This window comes from Trachemys scripta, chromosome 11 (assembly GCF_013100865.1).
Source record: "Trachemys scripta elegans isolate TJP31775 chromosome 11, CAS_Tse_1.0, whole genome shotgun sequence".
In the NCBI taxonomy this organism is placed as follows: domain Eukaryota; kingdom Metazoa; phylum Chordata; order Testudines; family Emydidae; genus Trachemys; species Trachemys scripta.
The window spans coordinates 16619964-16639433 of NC_048308.1; the positions used below are offsets into that span (position 1 = coordinate 16619964).

Below are 19470 nucleotides of genomic sequence, written 5' to 3' on the forward strand. Positions count from 1 at the left end.
ACAATTCAGTGGTCACCAACCTGTCGGTCACGATCAACTAGTCAATCCTAGAGCCTCTGCCAGTCGATCGCAATCTCTGGGCTACTAAAAGTCCAATGGCACAGCAGGGCTCAGGCAGGCTGCCTGTATGCCACGGCCCCACGTTGCTCCCGGTAGTGGCCGGCTGCTGGCACATCTCTGCAGCCCCTGGCGGGGGGGAGGAAAGGCGACTCCACATGCTGCACCCATCCCCGGCACCATCCCCGTAGCTCCCATTGGCCGGGGGCAGCACTTGCAGGTGCGGGCAGCACATGGAGACATGCTGTCACCCTCCCCCCAGGGTGCATCGAGACATGCCAGCAGCCGGCCGCTTCCAGGAATGGCAAGGGATTATAGCAGGCAGCCGAAGTCCTGCTGCGCCACCAGCCGCCTGTGGTAAGTGCCTCCCAGATGGAGCCTGCATCTCACCCCCACCCCCCCGGCACCCCAATCCCCTGCCCCAGGTCAGAATCCCCTCCTGCACCCAAACTCCCTCCCAGAGCCCACACTCCCTCCTGCACCCCAACCCTCTTCCCCAGGTCAAAATCTCCTCCTGCACCCAAACTCCCTCCTAGAGCCCACACCCCTCCCCTTTCCTGCACCCCAACCCCCTGCCCCAACCTGGCGCCTCCTGCTGCAGCCAACTCCCAACCAGAAAGAAACTAATTTGACAGCTGTTCTAAGGTAAGAAGTAGGCTATTTTGAATTAAGGTAACTATATTCAACTTCTTGCATCTGAAGAAGTGAGGTTCTTACCCACGAAAGCTTATGCTCCCAATACTTCTGTTAGTCTCAAAGGTGCCACAGGACCCGCTGTTGCTTTTTATAGTCAACATGTTTTAAGACTGAAATGTAACCACACAAGGGCCTTATGTTAATTAAAAGGCAAGTTTAGTATAGCGTTAATAGTCTCAATGGCATAATTGTGATGATTTTGTTTTAAATTAGGAAAAAGACTTGTATCCACGGGCCCCACAAAATCTAATCGCCCCAGGCCCAGGGGAGCGTTAATCCGGCCCTGCCCACAGAGGGGGCTCCGGGGAAGGGAGCAGCTCCAGACCAAGCCCGGGAAAGAGGCGGGCGGACGGCTGGGGTTGAGGCTGAAGGGCAGCGGGGGAGGGGCGGCTGCAGGCCGAGCCCCGGTGTTGAGGTGGGGGAGGCCTGCCCCGGACGAAGCGAGGCCCGCGGCACACCCGCTCCGTCCCCGGGATCACACAAAGCCGCACCCCGCCGCAAGGCGGTGGGATGGTGAGCGGTGACGCACGAGCGGCCGCACAATGGAGGAGAAGCGCGATGGTACCTCATTTCCGCCCGGATCCGATCGAGGCGGAACTTTCCTCAGGCTACGGCGGAAGGGGCCGGCGTTGGAGACGCGGGAGGTGGGGTTCTCATAACCTATCCTGTAGCGGCTCCTCTCCCTGCGCCCCACATCCGGGGCGGGCCACTGTACCGCACGGTGCCTCGATAGGATTGTCCGCCGATGGAACCCTCATAGACCACGTGACCCGGTTTCCCTTGCGGCGCTCTAGCTCCGCTCTCGTCAGACTCTATGGTTTTAGGCGGCTAGGTGGAATCCTCGCCGGGCCCGTGGCCCCGAGTTCTCGCGAGAACGAATATGGAGGGAGAAGAGGGGCCAGGCGCCGCGGCGGCTGGGCCGCCGGCGGGCGGGGCCGGAGGAGGGGGAGGAAGTGTCATGGCGGCGGCTGTGAGTGGGTCTGGTGGCGCGGGCTCGGCGGTGCGGGGTGGTGGCGCCTCTTTGTCGCCATCGCGCTGGTTCTTCAGCCGGGAGCAGCTGGAGAACACGCCGACCCGGCGCTGCGGGGTGGAGGCCGACAAGGAGCTCTCGTATCGGCAGCAGGCGGCCAACCTCATCCAGGACATGGGCCAGCGCCTCAACGTGTATCCGAACGGGGAGACCGGGCCGGGGGAGGGCCAGGCCTGGGCGGTAGCGGCGGCAGCCTCATCCGGCAGTTCAGCGCGTAGGGAGGGGAGCGGGGTCCGGCCCAGGGGCCAGCTAGGTACCAGGTCGGGTGTAGCGAGAGGTACCGGCCGAGAGCCGGAGAGTGCCGGGGGCCTGGAGAGGAAGCGAACCGGGGCCTGGCGCCGGGATGGGAGCTGGGGCCTAAAGTGTGGTGGAGGGGAGGCAGTGGGGAGCCGCTGCGGGGCGGGTGTTGGTGTTTCTGTTCCCGGTTCCGTGTCTCTGGGGTTTGGGGGTGGTGATTACATTATCTTAAACTCCCGGTTGATCCAGCCCTCTTCGGGGAGCGGGTCAGAGCTGCTGTAACATTCCCCAACTCTGTGCTACTGGTGCTGCCGCCGGGTATGGGGGGCGGCGGATTGAAGCACGTGCTTCTCTAGATTGGGTCGAGATTCTTTCACCCCATTGATGTGACTAAACTCCAAAGCTGTTTTCATCTCCTTTGGCTTTTGCAGCTATTGTAATATTTTCTTACTCCCTTAAAGCCAAACTTCTTCTCTCCCACCCCTTGAAATAAAAGGGAGAATTACTTTTTTTTTTGTTGAAGTTGAATATAGTGTTAGGAGGAAGAGCTGCATTTTAAGCCCCTGTGTTTGTAGCTAAATCTTAGTTTATATTCTACCATACTCGTCACAAAGAAGGCCTCCCGGTTGTCTCACTTAAAAGTAGACTGCCTCTCTTTTTGGATTAATCCTAAAGCAGTTTTTATAAACTTTTTCCATTGTTTTTCAATTATACTTTTACAATTTCCCTTATTCAAATTGTTATATAGTGTGATTGTAGACGTGGCAGTTTTTTCATTGATTACTAGGTTTTGTTAGAAGTACTTTAAGTATAAACAATAGTTATTGTTCACAGGAAATAATCTATTCCATTTCTCTTGGAATTAACATCCAATACTATAACAAGTTTTTGTTCAATTCGATTTTAAAAGCTAGGATTCAGTGGGTTATAATTGTTAGAAAAAAGACTCTTAACCTGCATAAACTTATATAAAGGGTACTTGAGAGAGTTATTTTAAAATGTTTGATACAGTAAAATTGTTCCTACCAAGAGGATGCAATGTTAAAATATGTCTAAAGATAAATCATGAATTAGGGAGTCTCCTTCCAATGAATGAGACATGGTAAATCTGGTTTTACAAACTCTCTATTGTGTTTGAAAGAAATAGTAAAAGTATCTTCACACCAGTTATGTGTACTCAGTTTATTACTGCTTTATTAATTCACTTACAGCTTTATTTAATAGAATAACATAAAAAGTATTTGTGGTAGATAGAATTTCAACTTCACTGATTATACATTGTTTGTCTAGATGTGTAAAATTTCCTTAATCCCTTCTTTCAGATCTCAGCTTACAATAAATACTGCAATTGTTTACATGCACAGGTTTTATATGCATCATTCCTTCACAAAATTTAATAGAAATGTAAGTACTGACTTTTATACTCTTAAACTATACTTGCACATAATTTTGAAGCAACAGCTAACAGCTTTCACATATGATGCTGTCAACATGTACAGTTTCACTGTATTTTAAAGTATTCTAGCTTCAGAATACTATTTTAGAAATATTATTTGTAGTACTCTTATTTCAAGTGGAGACTATTTTAACAGGTAGTAATTAAAATTTAACTTCTGCTATGTTCCTAAGATAGAGAAATAATGTGATAAACAACAAGAATACATGCTGACCAATCTTCTTGATTTTTCTATTGTAGATATGTTGGTTAAACTCTCTGTCAACGTAGTTTAAAAGTCTGGGAATTTGGGTAGAGACCAGTGCAGGTACAAAATTTGTATCCACATCTGATCTGCAAACATGGTCTGAGGATATCCTCATCCGCAGATATAAAGCTGATCTCCGCAGATTTGGAGGGCTCTAGATATGGAACAAATACGACCTTTACTAGTTAGGAGTCACCAGTTACCGTGTTGCACGGCATGACGTGCCTAACTGATGCAACTATGGTTTGTGTCTAATTTACGTGTACAGTAGAACCTCAAAGTTATGATCACCTCATGGAATGGAGGTAGTTTGTAACGCTGATCAAAAACCATTATGGTGGTTCTTTCAAAAGTTTACAACTGAGATTTGACTTGATACAGCTTTGAAACTTATGCAGAAGAAAAATGCTGCTTTTAACCATCTTAATTTAGATGAAACAAGCACAGAAAGTGTTTCCTTACCTTGACAAATCTTTTTTTAAACTTTCCCTTTATTTTTTAATAGTTCACATTTAACACAGTACGGTACTGTATTTGCTTCTTTTTTTTTGGTCTCTGCTGTTCCCTGATTGCATACTTCCAGTTCCAAGAGAGGTATGTGGTTGACTGGTCGATTCATAACTCTGAAGTTCTACTGTACTTAGTTTTGTAAAAGCCGTGGTCAACTAATATAACTCTTCTACCTTCAGTAACTCAATGGGCACTACCCTGTTTCCCCGAAAATAAGACATCCTCCGAAAATAAGGCCTACTTACAGTTTTGCCTCTCGTTGTAATATAAGGCATCCCCCCGATAATAAGACCTCCCCGATAATAAGGCATCCACCGATAATAAGGCATTTTTCATTTCTGAAAAATAAGACATCCCCTGAAAATAAGACCTAGCGCATCTTTGGGAGCAAAAATTAATATAAGACACTGTCTTATTTTCGGGGAAACAGGGTAGTAGATGGAAAAAATCTCAGATCTGGTCTGGAAAGTAGCTCTAGCTGCCTTGTATGTAATTTACTGGTGAACCGGATGTTAAATCTTTAATACAAATTATGTTTGTGTTTGGATGTTTCTGTAATCAGTTCTGTTTGGAATATTTTTTTAAAACTGGATAATGTGAAATCTCAAGCCTGTTTTTCCTGTCAGATATATTAGATGTGTTGGTCAAAAAAATATTTGTTCAGTGCTCATGTTTTTGCAGATCTTTTGGATTTGCTTTCTTCCTCCCCCCTTATAAAGAATAGTCAATGGTGTAAGGAGGTATGTTGTTTAATGGCATGGATGGACTCTCTGAGCCCTGGCTACACTGTAAAAGTAGTTTAAACACTGGTGTGAAACATAGTTGAGATCCAGGTGCGTTAAGATTTTTGTTTGTTTGTTTTGATGGTAGAACAAGAAATTAGCCATATAAAATTATTGGACCAGAAACAAATTTCATAATCATGATGAACTATTTTTGCCACCCAGGAGTCTGTCAAATTTGCAGCAAGCTGGTTATCAAATAGTTACAGCGTTTTAAGCCACATCTACGAAAAATGTTAAGGCTCTGTCTGTGTGACAGAAATATCAGTGTTGTTTAAACATGATTCTGAGACATGATTATGTCCTGGACCTGGACACTCTTTATTCTTGTTTTTTGAATGGAGAAAATCGGTGTTGTAATTGTGTTAGGACCACGTATTTATTTTATTGTGATATGTATCTAGCGGGAAATGTACTTCTTTAAAATAGCTTTTTGTTCTCAGGGCAAGAATAGCGTTAGAAGAGGTTTAGGACTCAAGTGTATATCAAAATCATGTTTTAAATACGATTAGGTTATTTTGCATGGACAAGCCTTTTAAAGGTGTTTTTGGATTAATCCATCGAGGGCAGTAGAAGATTTGTACTACATCACTTTTTCTCATTTTGATAGATAAATACATGGTCTAGTTCAGCGGTTCTCAAACTTAATTGCATAGCGACCCCCTTCTGACAACAAAAATTACTACATGACTCCAGGCATGGGGAGGGGCCTGGAGCCGAGCTTGAGGCCTGCTACCCTGGGGGGTGAAGTCCGAGTACTGATGCCCTTGGGCTTCAACTTCAGCACCAGGTGACAGGGCTCAGGCTTCAGCACCAGGCCCAGCAAGTCTAACACTGACCCTGGTGACCCTGTTAAAATCAGGTCACGATCCTTTTTGGGGTCACGACCCACAGTTTGAGGATCGCTGGTCTAGTTGATAACCCATGGCCAATTGAGTATAACCAATGAGGCATCCGAAGGTTACTTTTGTGACTGTTTTGGGGCAGTTTATGGTCCTCCTCTTTCAGGCAGAGTTGCTTGGAATGGAGACTTGAGTTTACGTGATATTTCCACAGCCCAGACTGGCGTAGCCAAAAAAAAAGAAATCCATTGGGTGGTAAACCAAGACGCATCTAGCAACCTAGCCAGCTTTTGATAGTGACAAGAGTATTTAGTTACTATAGTCTACCTTCAACTGGACACTAGTATATATAGTCACTTAGTTCTTAGCCCTGGTCCTCACTGGTGGAGGGCGGGGGGAGTCAACCTAAGATACACAACTTCAGCTACGTGACTAGCGTAGCTGAAGTCGGCGTAACTTAGGTTGACTTACCTGGCCATGAGGACGGCGGCGAGTTGACCGCTGCCGCTCCCCTGTTGACTCCCGCTTCTGCCTCTCGCCAGCTGGAGTTCCGGAGTGGACGGGGAGCGCGTTCGGGGATCGATTTATCCGCGTCTAGATGAGACGTGATAAATTGATTTCCGATAGATCTCTACCCGCTGATCCGAAGGGTAGTGAAGACCTGCCCTTAGAATTGCTAGCACATCTGTAACTTGTAAGCAGAGCTGCATTAAATATCTTGTGGCTGAGTGTTATGCAACCTTCAGTTTCAGAAAAGCTACATTTATGGAAGGATAACTTATAACGTATTATTAATTGAACTAAAAGTTAAAAAGCTAGCACATATCTTTCAGAGCACTTATACTAGTGTCTCCAAATAACTTTCTGTATTTGCTGTGAATATTATGTTAGACAGTGGCTTTTATATTTGAATTGATGCATAGGCATCAAATGCACTGCCTCATTTTTTCTTTTCCTATTCTTTTAGGGTGAAGGGAGTGGTCTCAAAGTGAATGTGAGTCACTTTTAAATTCATACTCCCAAGCTATCTGGCAAGTTCTTTGTAGACAGGGCAAAGGCCAAAGACTGTTATGAATATTTAGTAAGTGTTATCCAAATCTTCAGAGTGCTTGGCCAGCTGAAAACTTTACTACATTCATCTACTGCAAAAAGAAACTAACTGTTAGAAATTAAAATTGTACAAGGTACTAATGATCTTAAAACTAAAGTCTATCTGGCATTTTTTATTGAATATGCAAAGTACATGTCTAATGGTTCTTCGACTTACATTAAAGGTAATGCTTACTCATGAAAACAAGAAATAGGAAGGCTGGGGATAAAAATTAGTTGCCAAAAGTCACAATAGGTTGAGTTGTGGCTGCAAGGATCAATTCAGATTGTAAGGCTTAAGCCTTCATTTCCTTTTTATTGGTAAGCTGAATTTCTTTTAACTATTCTATACTAAACTTATTATGTATTTATCCCTTAAGTACCATTTGATTATGCCTCTCAGTAGAGCATGCACATACATACATATTTATAGCTAAAACATCTCAACTCCATGATGGCCATTGCTAGATGTTATAAGATCTGCTGAAAGAAACTATTCATTGATTCATTTTTATTGGCTCATTTCTATTTCTGAAGTTTTCAAAATGATTGCAACTTTGTAGTAAATTTTTAAAATCTTGAAGGAAGTCAGAATGGCTATCTTGCAACGGTTTCAGCAGTTGTTTCAGGTTAAGTTTTGTATATCCTGGCATTGAAACAGCATAACAGCAATTTTTAAACTCTCTACGTTTTTGTTTGGTAAGTGGAGACCAGCCATAAGTTTAATAATTTTTTGTCTAGATCCATACTCTACCTTTAGAACAGCAATAGCTAGTTTTCGCTGGAAACAAAGTTTAACATGAAATGTATCATTATTTCAGCTGATGCTTTCAGTGTTAATGTTGACAGAGACTTAAACAACTTTTGGTTTGCTGGTTAACTATTTTAACACCATAAGGTCTATACTCTTGTTAAAAGAAGATACCGCAGAGACACAAGTTCTGCAAACTAGTCACATAAGTTTAAATAACTGTTTCATCATTACATTCATACGAGGCATCAACTGTAACTTAGCTTCAGTTTTGTATTAATTGTAGATATCATTTTTGCCTGTTTCCAAATGCAGAAATAAGAAAGAGGCCCTTGGCACATGGGAAATGGGAGGTAAAGCACTCAGGATGCACTCTTAAACTCTCAAATTGACCTCCAATTATATATTTTAATCAAATCACTTTGTAGAAGTACTGTGCTGAAATACTGTACCAGATAACCAGGCTAAGAAGCATCCAGTGCACTTAAAATATGATGCCCTGTCATTGTTTAATGTCACATATGTTAGAATCCTGGTAAAGTGCTTAAACGCTACAGGTGAGATTAAGTTATTCTTCCTCCTCATTATTGCACTTCAAAGAGTTAAAATATTTTGATACCCAATTGTGGAAGTTGTCAAAGTATTCATACCTTTGGCTGCATTACTGTGATTGTGCATGGGGAGAGGTGATCAAGGCAATCTCATAACATACCCATGGGATGTAAGGCAATCATAGGAAAGTAATATTGTAAAAGCATTGAATGTTTTTAGCAGTTTTTAATGGAATTTGGCTGCTGGAAATAAGGAAATGCCAGAATCCAACTCTGTGGATCATAGTTTGAAGAATCTAGCATAATCTATAACCACTTAACTTTCAAGATGGTTAAACATCAATACGTCCACACTGTATTGAGCTTGAAAACAATATATTAATATTCTAGGTGTTTTTGTCTTTATCTACTATGCTTTTTTTAAGCTGAGAAAGCTTTTTATCGAGATAGTCTAACAGTCAAGGTCCCTGGAGTAAATTATGGTGCATATTGGAGATGAATTCTAAGATCATTCCATGCACCTGCAACCCATCAAGTAGGTTTGACAAGCCAGTCAATAGACTGCCTATTATTTGATCACGATCAAATGTTCCAGCAGGAATGTAATTTGTATTTTTGTTATTAGACATAAGCATCTATTTAAGGCCAAGCCTATTGGTGACCATCAAGTCTTACTTTTTTTGTTGCTGTTCTAATGAATTTATGCTTAAAAATATTTGACTGTTCTTGATATTATTTGACCAATCAGTTGGCCGTTTATTTTTGGACTAGTCAAATGTCCAGCCCATCATCAAGAATTGTTTTTTAAAACTACAGTGTAGTATCTTTTCTTTATTTCCAATGGGATTTGGCTCCTAACTGCCACGGCCACTTTTGAAAATGGATTTACATTTAGGCATTTTTTGAAATTTTACTCTGATCTGTCCAGAGGAGTATACCCATGGAAAATGCTTACATTTATTTAAATTGTTCATTTTGTGCTATTTTAAAAATGAGGGTTTTTCCATAAAAGAAGGTTGCAACTTTCCTGTCAAGTTCAAGTCTTTGCTATTCAGATTTTCTGGCGTAATCACATCAATTCTGCTGTATTTGTGAATGCTTATTTCCCCTTCCTCCTTGATGCTTCTAGACCAGTGGTCTGCAAACAGTGGGGGGCACGAAGGAATGTTTGTGGGGGGGCAAAGCGGGGCCTGGGCTAGTCCCCACCGGGAGGGGGGGTGAGGGGGGCAGGGAGGGAGTGCTATCTGTTCCACTTTGTTCCTGCTCCTGGCCCAGCTGTGGCTCTGGGCCCAGCTGTGGCTCTGGCCCCAGCCCTGACTGCAGGTGTGTTCCCAGCCATGGCCCTGACTATGGCCTCGTTCTTGGTCCCAGCTCAGAGGGGGTGTGGGGGGGCAAGGGGGAGCACCAGGTAAAAAGTTTGGGGAACACTGTTCTAGACAGTTCTATAGTATACTGCCTACACATCAGAATAACAAAAAATGTCCCTGTCACTTCCATTTTAACTTTTTACGACTAGGTAGCTTTGCTTCAGATTGAAATTAGAGCCTTAAATTCTTAATATAAAAACAAAATATGTTCATATAAATATTTCAGTGGCATAACATCAAAAATATGAGTGGTGTGTGGGGATTTTCACAGCCCTTAGGTACTTAACCCAACAAGTACATTTGTAAGGAAGACAGCAGGTTTTAAATAGCAAGTGAATGACTATATTTGGAGAGCCATATCTACATATTTTAATAACTGGCATTTCTGAAATGTGAACACTGATATTTTAAATCAGTTTAACAATGATGTTCTCATTGAATTACATGCTGCACTAAGAGCACAGGCATCTTCACTCTTTCTGTGAAATTGTCTGTTTTGATTGATGATCAAAAATGGGATTCCTGCCACCTGCCAAAATCCTTTTACACCATTTTAGTAATCTTGTCTCCAGAGTTCTTTTAAATCTGAGGCATATGTTAACACCATGCTCTCTTAAACTTAATGTGATATTTTTCATTTTTTATTTTTTTTAGAAAAGGCATGAAAGTATTTTCCCTTTGCTACTTTCTGTATGTACTGTAGTGGCTGCATAGTAACTGAGAAAACACTTTTATACCTTATTTTATGTGTTGATTAAACTTAACTGAAATGAAATTCAGAATTCTTTATTTTTCTCCTCACAGAACTCGTTCTCAGACTTAGTTATCTTTAAGCCTTTGTTATTTAGATCATCCAAATGGTTTCCTTTTAAAACTTCAAGCTTGGCATACTTGTAGTCTTCAGTGAGGAGCATATATACTGCTAGAGGTAATGATTGCTGAGCTACTGCTGAGAGGCTACCTACCCTCACAAGTGAGTAGTTAAAATGAAATATTTAAAAATTAATTCTGAAGGAACTTTATTCTGCACATTTTCCTGATGGTTTTATGATGAGTTTGAGTGACAAATCCCTTGCATTCCCCTTATATTTAGCCTATGGTGAAGCAAAAGTAGCAAATGTTTATGCTATGTCTGTTTTCAGTTGTATTAACTAGAGTTAAGATTGTACCAAAAAGTTTAGTCTAGACAAGGCACAAGACTTATAAGGAGGCAGTACTAGTGACAGATATCTGATGCTGATCTGTCCACTAGGAAATTGAAATTAACCCATTTTACTTAAGCTAAGAAACAGCTGCAAAAGGTGATTAAATTGTTAAGAAGGAAGGCTTGAGAAGATAGCTCTCTTGAGAATTTGTGCTGTTCCAACTCTTGGCAGTTTGACCAGAATACTCCCTGATAATCAGGTTATAGCTGCAAACTGAATGCCTCTTTCTTTATTACTTAAATGGAAATTTTTTAAAAATGTGCCTTCTGATAAAAGGAATGCGAGCTCTTTGTTTCGTCACCTAACCTTAAGTACTTTTATTTTTCTCTAAAGAGAAAGGTATGAAATAAAATACTGTCAGAATAAAATTTTAAGTACTCGTGGTAGGTGGATCTCCATATGAGTAGCTCAGTTGTCCTTGCATCTTGAAGAGCATGTGTTCCTCACTGACATGCTATGTCTGAAGTTTCAAGGAAACCATTTCTTACCTGAATAAGTATCTTCAAAAATGGTTAACTTGAGTAACAATACCAAAAAACTCTAGCTTAAACAAGGCCATGGAAATCGAGGATTGAATGGACATGGAGACCTCTCACCTTTGAAAGTGGTCCTGCTCAGTAAAAGTTGAGGCACATTGAGAAGCTGATGGATGGAAGAAGCATTCTAATGCTATACCTGATATTTGGCTAAGTAGAACTCCAGTACTGTCAGTCAGACATCTCTCATAGATTTTCAGTGGAAATTATTGGAGACGTAACTGCTTAACAATTATTTGATCAAGCGAGACTTAGTCGCATAGAATTCTCTGGCAGAAGCAGGGATAGAATCCGGTTTTCCAGTGCAACATTCAGCTGCCTTGACCATGAGACCCTCCTTTCTCTTTGTGCAATCCCTTGGTTCATTCACTGTGCACCTTTCAACTTCTGCAACAAATGAGGCAGGGGATTTACAGACAACAGCCTCTTTGCTATGCAACCCTGTTTCATATCCAGTGCACTGAATGAGGCAGGTATCCTGGGGCGGGTGGGGATCATGTAATTAAAGACTTTATTAAATGAATGTGCACAAGGGGGCCAAATTAAGGTTGTCTGTACAATCTTAAGTCTGGCACTTCCTAATTTTTGCAGGCTTGACTTTGCAACCTTAATAATGTTCTGTTAATGTAGTTTTGTGTGGAATTTCCTATCGTTTTTTTTTTTAAAAAGCAAACTGAAAAAACAGATTCCATCATATAAGATATTGACACCCACATAGTTCATTAGCAGCATTGCTCCACCACACAGACCTGTGCCACTTGAGCTAATGGAGTAACTGGTGGCAGTAGTAGAATGTCATCCTTCTATGTGGACCAGCACTTAAAGGGGGCTGAAAAATGCACATTGCCAGTGGGTTTCCACAGATACTTGCTGATTGCAACGGAATGGTGAGATTCTGTTTTTTTGGGTTTCATTCCAGCCTCTGGAGGGAAGTGTGCAGTAGTGGACAGAGACTTTTAGCTGTTTTCACTTCTCTGCCTCATCCCCACCTCAGTTTCACCCCTTCTGCCCCATCACTTCCAACCTGTTTCTTTCCCAGTTCTCTTTCCTACCCTGGGTTCCTCATCACAGTCCCACTTTCTGTTTCTCCAGCTTCTCATTCCAGTCTTCCTGCCCAACCAACCCTAATATCCTACCCTCTAGGACTCTCTTCCAGAGTCCTAGTGTCCCCCTGACCTCCAGATTCCTTGTCCAGTTTCCCCACACTTCAGCTCCTTGTCAGATCTGACACTTTCCCCATACTCCCTTGCCCAATCCCTCCCCATCTCAGAATCCCAATCTCATCAGGTACTTTGTTTCCCTCCACCCTGGTCTGGCTCTGAGCCCCTTTGCATTTGAGTTTGGTGTCTAACACATCCACATTGACTGGGTACCAGCAAGAGGGTCACTGAAAGTACAGCAGGCACAGGTTCCCTGCTCTTAGTTCCTGTGCTTAGCCCAGAATAGCAATTGCAAGGAAAGTCTGGCTTTGTAACCCTGGATTGGAGCATGCTCACTTATGCTGTTGGGATGGTTCACATACCCCTTTTTATACATAGTAGCTGTGAGTAGCTGGAGTGTGCTCAGTACACACAGAATCTTCAAGATTTTAGCTGTCTTTGTGATCTTAAACTTTTCAAAAATTATGACTGGGCCAAGTTTGAGCAGGTTTTCACGAGAACAGCACAAGGCACTTCCCTAACAATGTACCTCCTACTAATTTACAAGTTCCTATTCCAGAGCATGATAGTGCTCCTCAAAGAAAAGGTCACCAGAATTTTTTTAAATGACAAAACGTTATTCTGTTTGGTTCTCAAGCAGCTGAACCAGTCTGGCTGAAACTTTCAAAATAAATTTAGCTTGAGGCAGATACCTGGCATGGAAAACTCAGTTTAATTGGTTCAGGTTTGACGGTTATAAGTAACTGAAAACTGGATTTTACAGAAAGTGTCGGGCAATCTTAATAATACCTTTTATACAGTAAAGTACAACATCAACAAATTTTAGTTGATTTTGTTGCAAGAAGGAAACAGAACTTAAATGTGAAATACAGTTTATTTGGGGAAGTAAAATACTAAATGCTGCAGGTAAATATATCCAAAGAACACAGGAAGGCTATTTTCTTTTTCTTAGGAGCTGTGTAGGCAATTGCTGCCTGAGGTCCAGCTTTAGCGAGGAAACTTTAGGTCGGGGTAACCAATAGGCAGACCATGGCCAAATCCAGACCGCCAGAGGCTTTTGAACAGACCCCAAAATCTTTGTATTTGCTGGTTGTTGTTGTTATTTATTTTCTTATTTATTTATTACTTTTTCTGGAGTCTGGACCTTGACTATACCTTGACCAAGAAATTTGGACCTTGACAAAAAATAGGCTATCCCTGCTTTAGGTTTTTTAATTGCATATTGCTTTAGCTCAAAGGAGGCCCAGATTTGCTGTTTGTGTTCCTTTTAGTTTGCTAAACTTTAAGGTTTATAGAAAAATTAAGAGAAACATTAAGAGGGTCTTTTTGTTTTCTTAATGTTAAGTGAAACAGTTGAAAATATCTGCTTCTAATCAGAGGTGACTGATTTCAGTTGTCCATAGTTTGTCCACTTTTATAACAAGAAAAACAAGTATTTGATTTTTAGGATATCGCCCATCTTGGCTCAATGGAAAGGGCTATGATACCCATTGACGGTGTAGAGCAAGTAATTTCATTTGGGATTTTTGTTAAACTGTGACTACTATGAATATCCATTTATAATTAAGGCTGCGAGTTTGTCACGGAAGTCATAGATTCCGTGACCTCCATGACTTCTGCAGCAGCTGGTGCTCCTGCCTCAGGGGAACTCAGGCAGCTACCCTGCGCCAGGGGCACCGGCAGCTGCTGGGGCAGTCTCAAGCCACCTCCCCTCCCAGCAGCAGTGTGGGTTGGGGCACGGGACAGGGTGAGGCAGGCTCTGGGCAGCGCTTACCTGGAGGGCTCCCCGGAAGCAGCAACATCCTCCCCCTCACTCAGCTGCTAGGTGGAGGCGTGGCCAGGCAGCTCTGCGGGATGCCTTCACCCAGAGCGCTGGCTTCACAGCTCCCATTGGTCATGAACTGCAGCCAATGGGAGCTGCGGGGGCGGTGCCTGCAGGCAGAGGCAGCATGCACTGCAGAGCATGTTTTAGTTGGGTATATAGTAAAAGTCAGGGACGGGTCATGGGCCAGGAATTTTTGTTTACTGCCTGTGACCTGTCCGTAGCTTTTACGAAAAATACCCGTGACTAAAACGTAGCCTTAATTATAATTCATATCTGCCTGAGCTTTGTATCAATATGTATCTTAAAATGTTTGTTGCTATAATAGATAACATATCTAATTGACACTCAATGGGCAGATTGTTTCTTACTGTTGGTCTACATACAGAAATTGTACTATAACTTCAGTCTGCTTTAAAATTGTAAACAATTTGTAAACCCTGGATGAATGCTCTTAAATCCATTTACAGTTACACCAGATTAATTTTAATTTATATAACTTCTGCAGCAAGACAAGGCCTTATTTCTTTATCCTGTAAATTTGTCTTGGCTGACCATATTATAATCTTAACTCTACAGTTTTAACACATTTTTTTTAACACATTTAACACAGATTTTATGTATCACTTGATAACTTTTGGAATAAGAAGTGAAAGGTCAGGTTTCCTTGATAAAGAAAAATGAGTTGGCAGACATTTTAGAATTAACTCTTCACTCTATTGTTTGCCTGAAAAAATGGGAGTGGCAAATACAAAATGCACTTTCTCAAAAGATCAGCTCCTTTAAATATTAATTTTTTTCAGCTTAGGAGAAATAGGAACCTATTTATGTACTCTGATCCTGAAAACTGACATCTAGGAACTGGGCTATAGAACAGCGCCTCTGTTCTGGCATTGTATACAAATATTAAAGCATATTTTTATTGAATTTTACAAATACTGTGCCAGTTATGGCAGTCTGCATTGAGGTCTTATTGGTCCTTAAAGTGGGTGTATATCATTTATCCTTCCCCAGAGTCATTTGTATTCAAACATGCATTCTAGGTAATGAATCCTGGTGTGCTTAATGCATCCCAGGCATTTTGTGTTAAGTATTATGGGACTGTTCTAGAGCAGAGATACTCCTGTGAAATCGTTGGTCATGTTATTGTCTCATACTTCCAATCCATTCACAGTTTGATTGCTTGCCAGGTGTCTGTGCCAAATGGAGTCTGTGCTTCTGACAGTCGACAGCTAGTGGGTCTTCCTGGGACTCTGCTTCACCTTTTTCATAACAAAAGAGTATCAGAGTTCACTCCCTTCTGGGCTTAATCTTTACTTGAATGAACTGTCTGACTTTAGTAAATTTCAAAAGAAATATCCTATTCTAACCTGCGTCTGGAAAACTGTTTTACCTGTGAATAGTCACATAGACTTTATTGCCAGAAGGGGACCATCATGATTATCTAGTCTGACCTCCTGCACAGAACTTCGCCCATGCACTCCTGTGATAGACCCATAACCTCTGGCCGAGTTACTGAAGTCCTTGAATCATGATTTAAAGACTCCAAGTTACAGAGAATCCACCATTTACTGTAGTTCAAACTAGCAAGTGACCCGTGCTGCAGAGGAGGTGGGGAAAAAAACAACCCGGAGCAGGGCTTTGGAGCGGAGCCCGGAGATGGAGCACGGAACAGCTCCAGAGCAGTGGAGCTGCAGGTTTTTGGCTGGAGCGGAGCCGGAGCACAGCTCCAAAGCCCTGAGTAGTCTCTGCCAATCTGACCTAGGGAAAAATTCCTTCCTCTCCCCAAATATGGTGATCAGTTAAACCCTAAGTATGTCAGTGAGACCTACCAGGCAGATACCTGGGAAAGAATTAATTGTAGTAACTCAGAGCCCTCCCCACCTACTGTCCCATCTCCAGCCCTTGAAGATATTAGCTTCCAGCAGTCGCAGAGGGCTGCCACATGCTGTTGTAGGCCATATAATCATATCATATTTCCTCCATAAATTTATCAAGTTCAGTCCTGAAACCAGTTAGGGTTTCTTCCCCCCCCCCCCCCATTGCTCCCCTTGGGAGGCTGTTTCAGAACTTTACTACTCTGATGGTTAGAAATCTTTATCAAATTTCAAGCCCAAACTTGTTGATGGCCAGTTTAGATCTTTTTTTCTTGTGCCAACATTTGCCCTTATCTTAGATGACCCCTCTCCCTCCCTCTGTTGTATTTAGAGCAAGCAATCATGTCTCCCCTCAGCCTTAGTTTGGTTAGTCTTGCTCCACAAGTGTCCTCTCGTAAGGTAGGTTCTCCATTCCTCTGATTATCCCAGTATCTCTTCTCTGCACTTGTTTCAGGTTGAACTAATCTTTCTTAAACCTGGGAGACCAGAATTGCACACACTATTCCAAATGAGGTCTCACCAGTGCCTTGCATAATAGTAGTAACACTTCTCCATCTCTACTGGAATTACCTCGTCTGATTCATCCTAAGATTGCATTAGCCATTTTCATGGCTGCATCACATTGGTGGCTCAGTTGTCCTGTGATCAACCAATACATCCAGGTCTTTCTCCTCCTCTGTTGCTTTCAACTGATATGTCGCCAGCTGATCGACAGAAATTCTTGTTTGTTCCTGAGTGCATGACTTTAAACTATTACATTTCATCACATTTCCATTATTTCAGTTTTCAAGGTCATCCAAATCTTCTTCTATGATAGTCTGGTCCTCCTCCGTGTTGTCAATACCTCCTAACTTTGTCATCCACAGATTTTATTAGTGCACACGCATTTTTTGTGCCACGGTCATTAATGAAAATAAGTAATATTGATCCCAAGACCGATCCCTGATGAGCTCCACTAGTAACCTCCCTCCAGACTGACAGTTCACCTTTCATTATGACCTGTGGTAGTCTCCCCTTTATTCAGTTCCTTTCCCTACCTTTTAGTTCTCATTTTAATCCCCATCTTCTCCAATTTAACTAATTTTCCATGTGGAAATGTGTCAGTGCCTTATTGAAATCCAAGTAGATTTGATCTGCTGCATTTCCTTTGTCTAGAAAATAACTTATCTTCTCAAAGAAAGACATCAGGTTGGTCTAGCACAATCTGCCAATTTTTTCCAAAGTACCATTTATCTCTGTATTCTTAACTACTGTTTCAAAATTTGTTGCAAGACCTTTCATACAATTGAGGTCAGCCAACAGATTTGTAGTTTCCTAGATCACTTTTTTCCCCTTAAAAATAGGTAGTATATTAGCAGTGCTCCAGTCATAGAGTATGGACCCCAGGTTTATGGATTAATTAAAAATCCTTGCTGTAGGGCTTGCAATTTCATGTGCAGGTTCCTTTAATGGCTGGAGATTATCCAGACCCCCTGATTTGATCCCATTAAGGTGTTTGTTTGACTTCCATCTCGGATGTGGTAATTTTCTACTTCCATATCCTCATACTCATTAGCCACCCTTATCTTGACCTAAGCCTCGTTACCCTTATTAAAAACTGAGGCGAAGTATTCATTTTGGTGTTGGGCCGTGCTTGGTAATTGCAAAAAGTAGCCTATCCTCAGTGTTCTAGTCTTCCCACTTTACTTGTTTTCTTTTTATTTATATGGCTAAAAAACCTTTTACTATTGGTTTTAATTCTCTTTGCATAGTTCAACTCTGCTTAGCTTTTGGCAGTTCTCACATTTTCCCTAAACTTTCTGACCTCCAAGAGGTAGCTATCCTTGCTTCTCCATCCCTTCTTCCATTCCTTGTAAGATTTCTGCTTTCCCTTAATAACCTGTTTGAGATCCTTGTTCATCCAGTTTGGTCTGCAACCCTTCGCTACGAATTTTTTCTACTTGCTTGGGATGCAGGCTTCAAATAGTGTCTACAACTTTGACTTAAAGTAAATCCAAGCCTCTTCCACATTGAGATCCTTGTTCTTCCCTAACTACTTGCCCTAATTTATTAAAATTTGCCCTTTTGAAAAATCAAGGACCCTAATTACAGACTATTTTTGTTTATCCTTCCATTTAGTTTAAACTGAATTTGGCACATGAATCGCTTGAACCAAGGTTTTCCTCTGCAACCAGTTCTTCGGTGAGGTCCTTGCTACTTACCAATACTAAATCTAAAATGGAATCCCCTCTTCTTGGTTTGGTGACTATCTGATGAAAAAAATCTGTCTGCTCTCTGTCAGAATTAATTTGGCCTGAAACATTTCTTGATCATAATATAGTTTAATGCTTACAATTTTTTCCCCTCTATAAGCTGAGTAGGAGAACTCTACCATACTGAAATTCAGCTAGGGTAACTGTCTTCATTTTTTACTCTTGCATATTGTCTCATCTCTAGTATGGACTCTCTAATACTTTTTGCAATTACCGGTTCACCCCCTACATGTTACTTTAGATCCTGCTTGCACTAGAAAAAAAAATTTTTTTTAACTAAAAATTATCCTCTCTTACAGATAATCTCTCCTACTGCATTGTTTTTGGCTGCGAAAGTGGAAGAACAGCCACGAAAACTCGAACATGTTATCAAAGTAGCACATGCCTGTCTTCATCCTCAAGAGCTACAGCTGGATACAAAAAGTGATGTATGTGGAAGTGATACTTTAAATCTAATTGTAATTCTTCTTAAGATACAGTTGACACCTCAGATGAGTTGCTGTACTACGTTCTTGACTGGATTAATGCCATCTGCCAACTCTAGAAGACGCTTCTCTGCTTAAATCAAATAATTTATCTGTTGTGTAACTTAATAGCATAGCCATTAGTGGACCTATCACAATTACTTAATATTTCATGCAAACTAAGGCCTCTAATCCCCTTTTTAATAGGACACTTGTGCATGTAATAAGAACTTTCTGTGATGTAATGCATTAAACTTTTGTGATGGGTGTCCAGGTTAATCTTGATTAACGTATCATAAGGACAACAGTATCTTTTATATCCTTATGTATTTTTTAATGTTTTTCCCAATTTAGCTACAGTAGAACCTCAGAGTTACGAACTCCTTGGGAATGGAGGTTGCTTGTAACTCTGGAATGTTCGTCACTGAAAAAAAAACATTATGGTTGTTCTTTCAAAAGTTTACAACTGAACGTTGTCTTAATACAGCTTTGAAACTTCATTATAAAGAAGAATGTTGCTTTTAACCATTTTAATTTAA

General features: G+C 41.6%; 1 protein-coding gene across 6 annotated transcripts in view; it reads left to right on the plus strand.

The window, feature by feature from the left end:
* Positions 1 to 1633: 1633 nt before the first annotated feature.
* The window catches only part of CCNT2 (cyclin T2), a 44997-nt gene continuing 27160 nt past the window's right edge, over positions 1634 to 19470 (plus strand). For 2 of the 6 annotated variants that reach the window (XM_034785222.1, XM_034785223.1), the window contains exons 1-4: positions 1703 to 1917; positions 3343 to 3424; positions 6825 to 6851; positions 18767 to 18895. In XM_034785222.1, coding sequence (XP_034641113.1) covers positions 1712 to 1917; positions 3343 to 3424; positions 6825 to 6851; positions 18767 to 18895 — 444 coding nt within the window. In that variant the 5' untranslated portion in view covers positions 1703 to 1711. Of the gene's footprint in view, positions 1918 to 3342; positions 3425 to 6824; positions 6852 to 6893; positions 7042 to 10487; positions 10589 to 18766; positions 18896 to 19470 lie in introns of those variants that run through there. The other 4 variants (XM_034785221.1, XM_034785225.1, XM_034785227.1 and 1 more) reach the window with 4 other exon arrangements.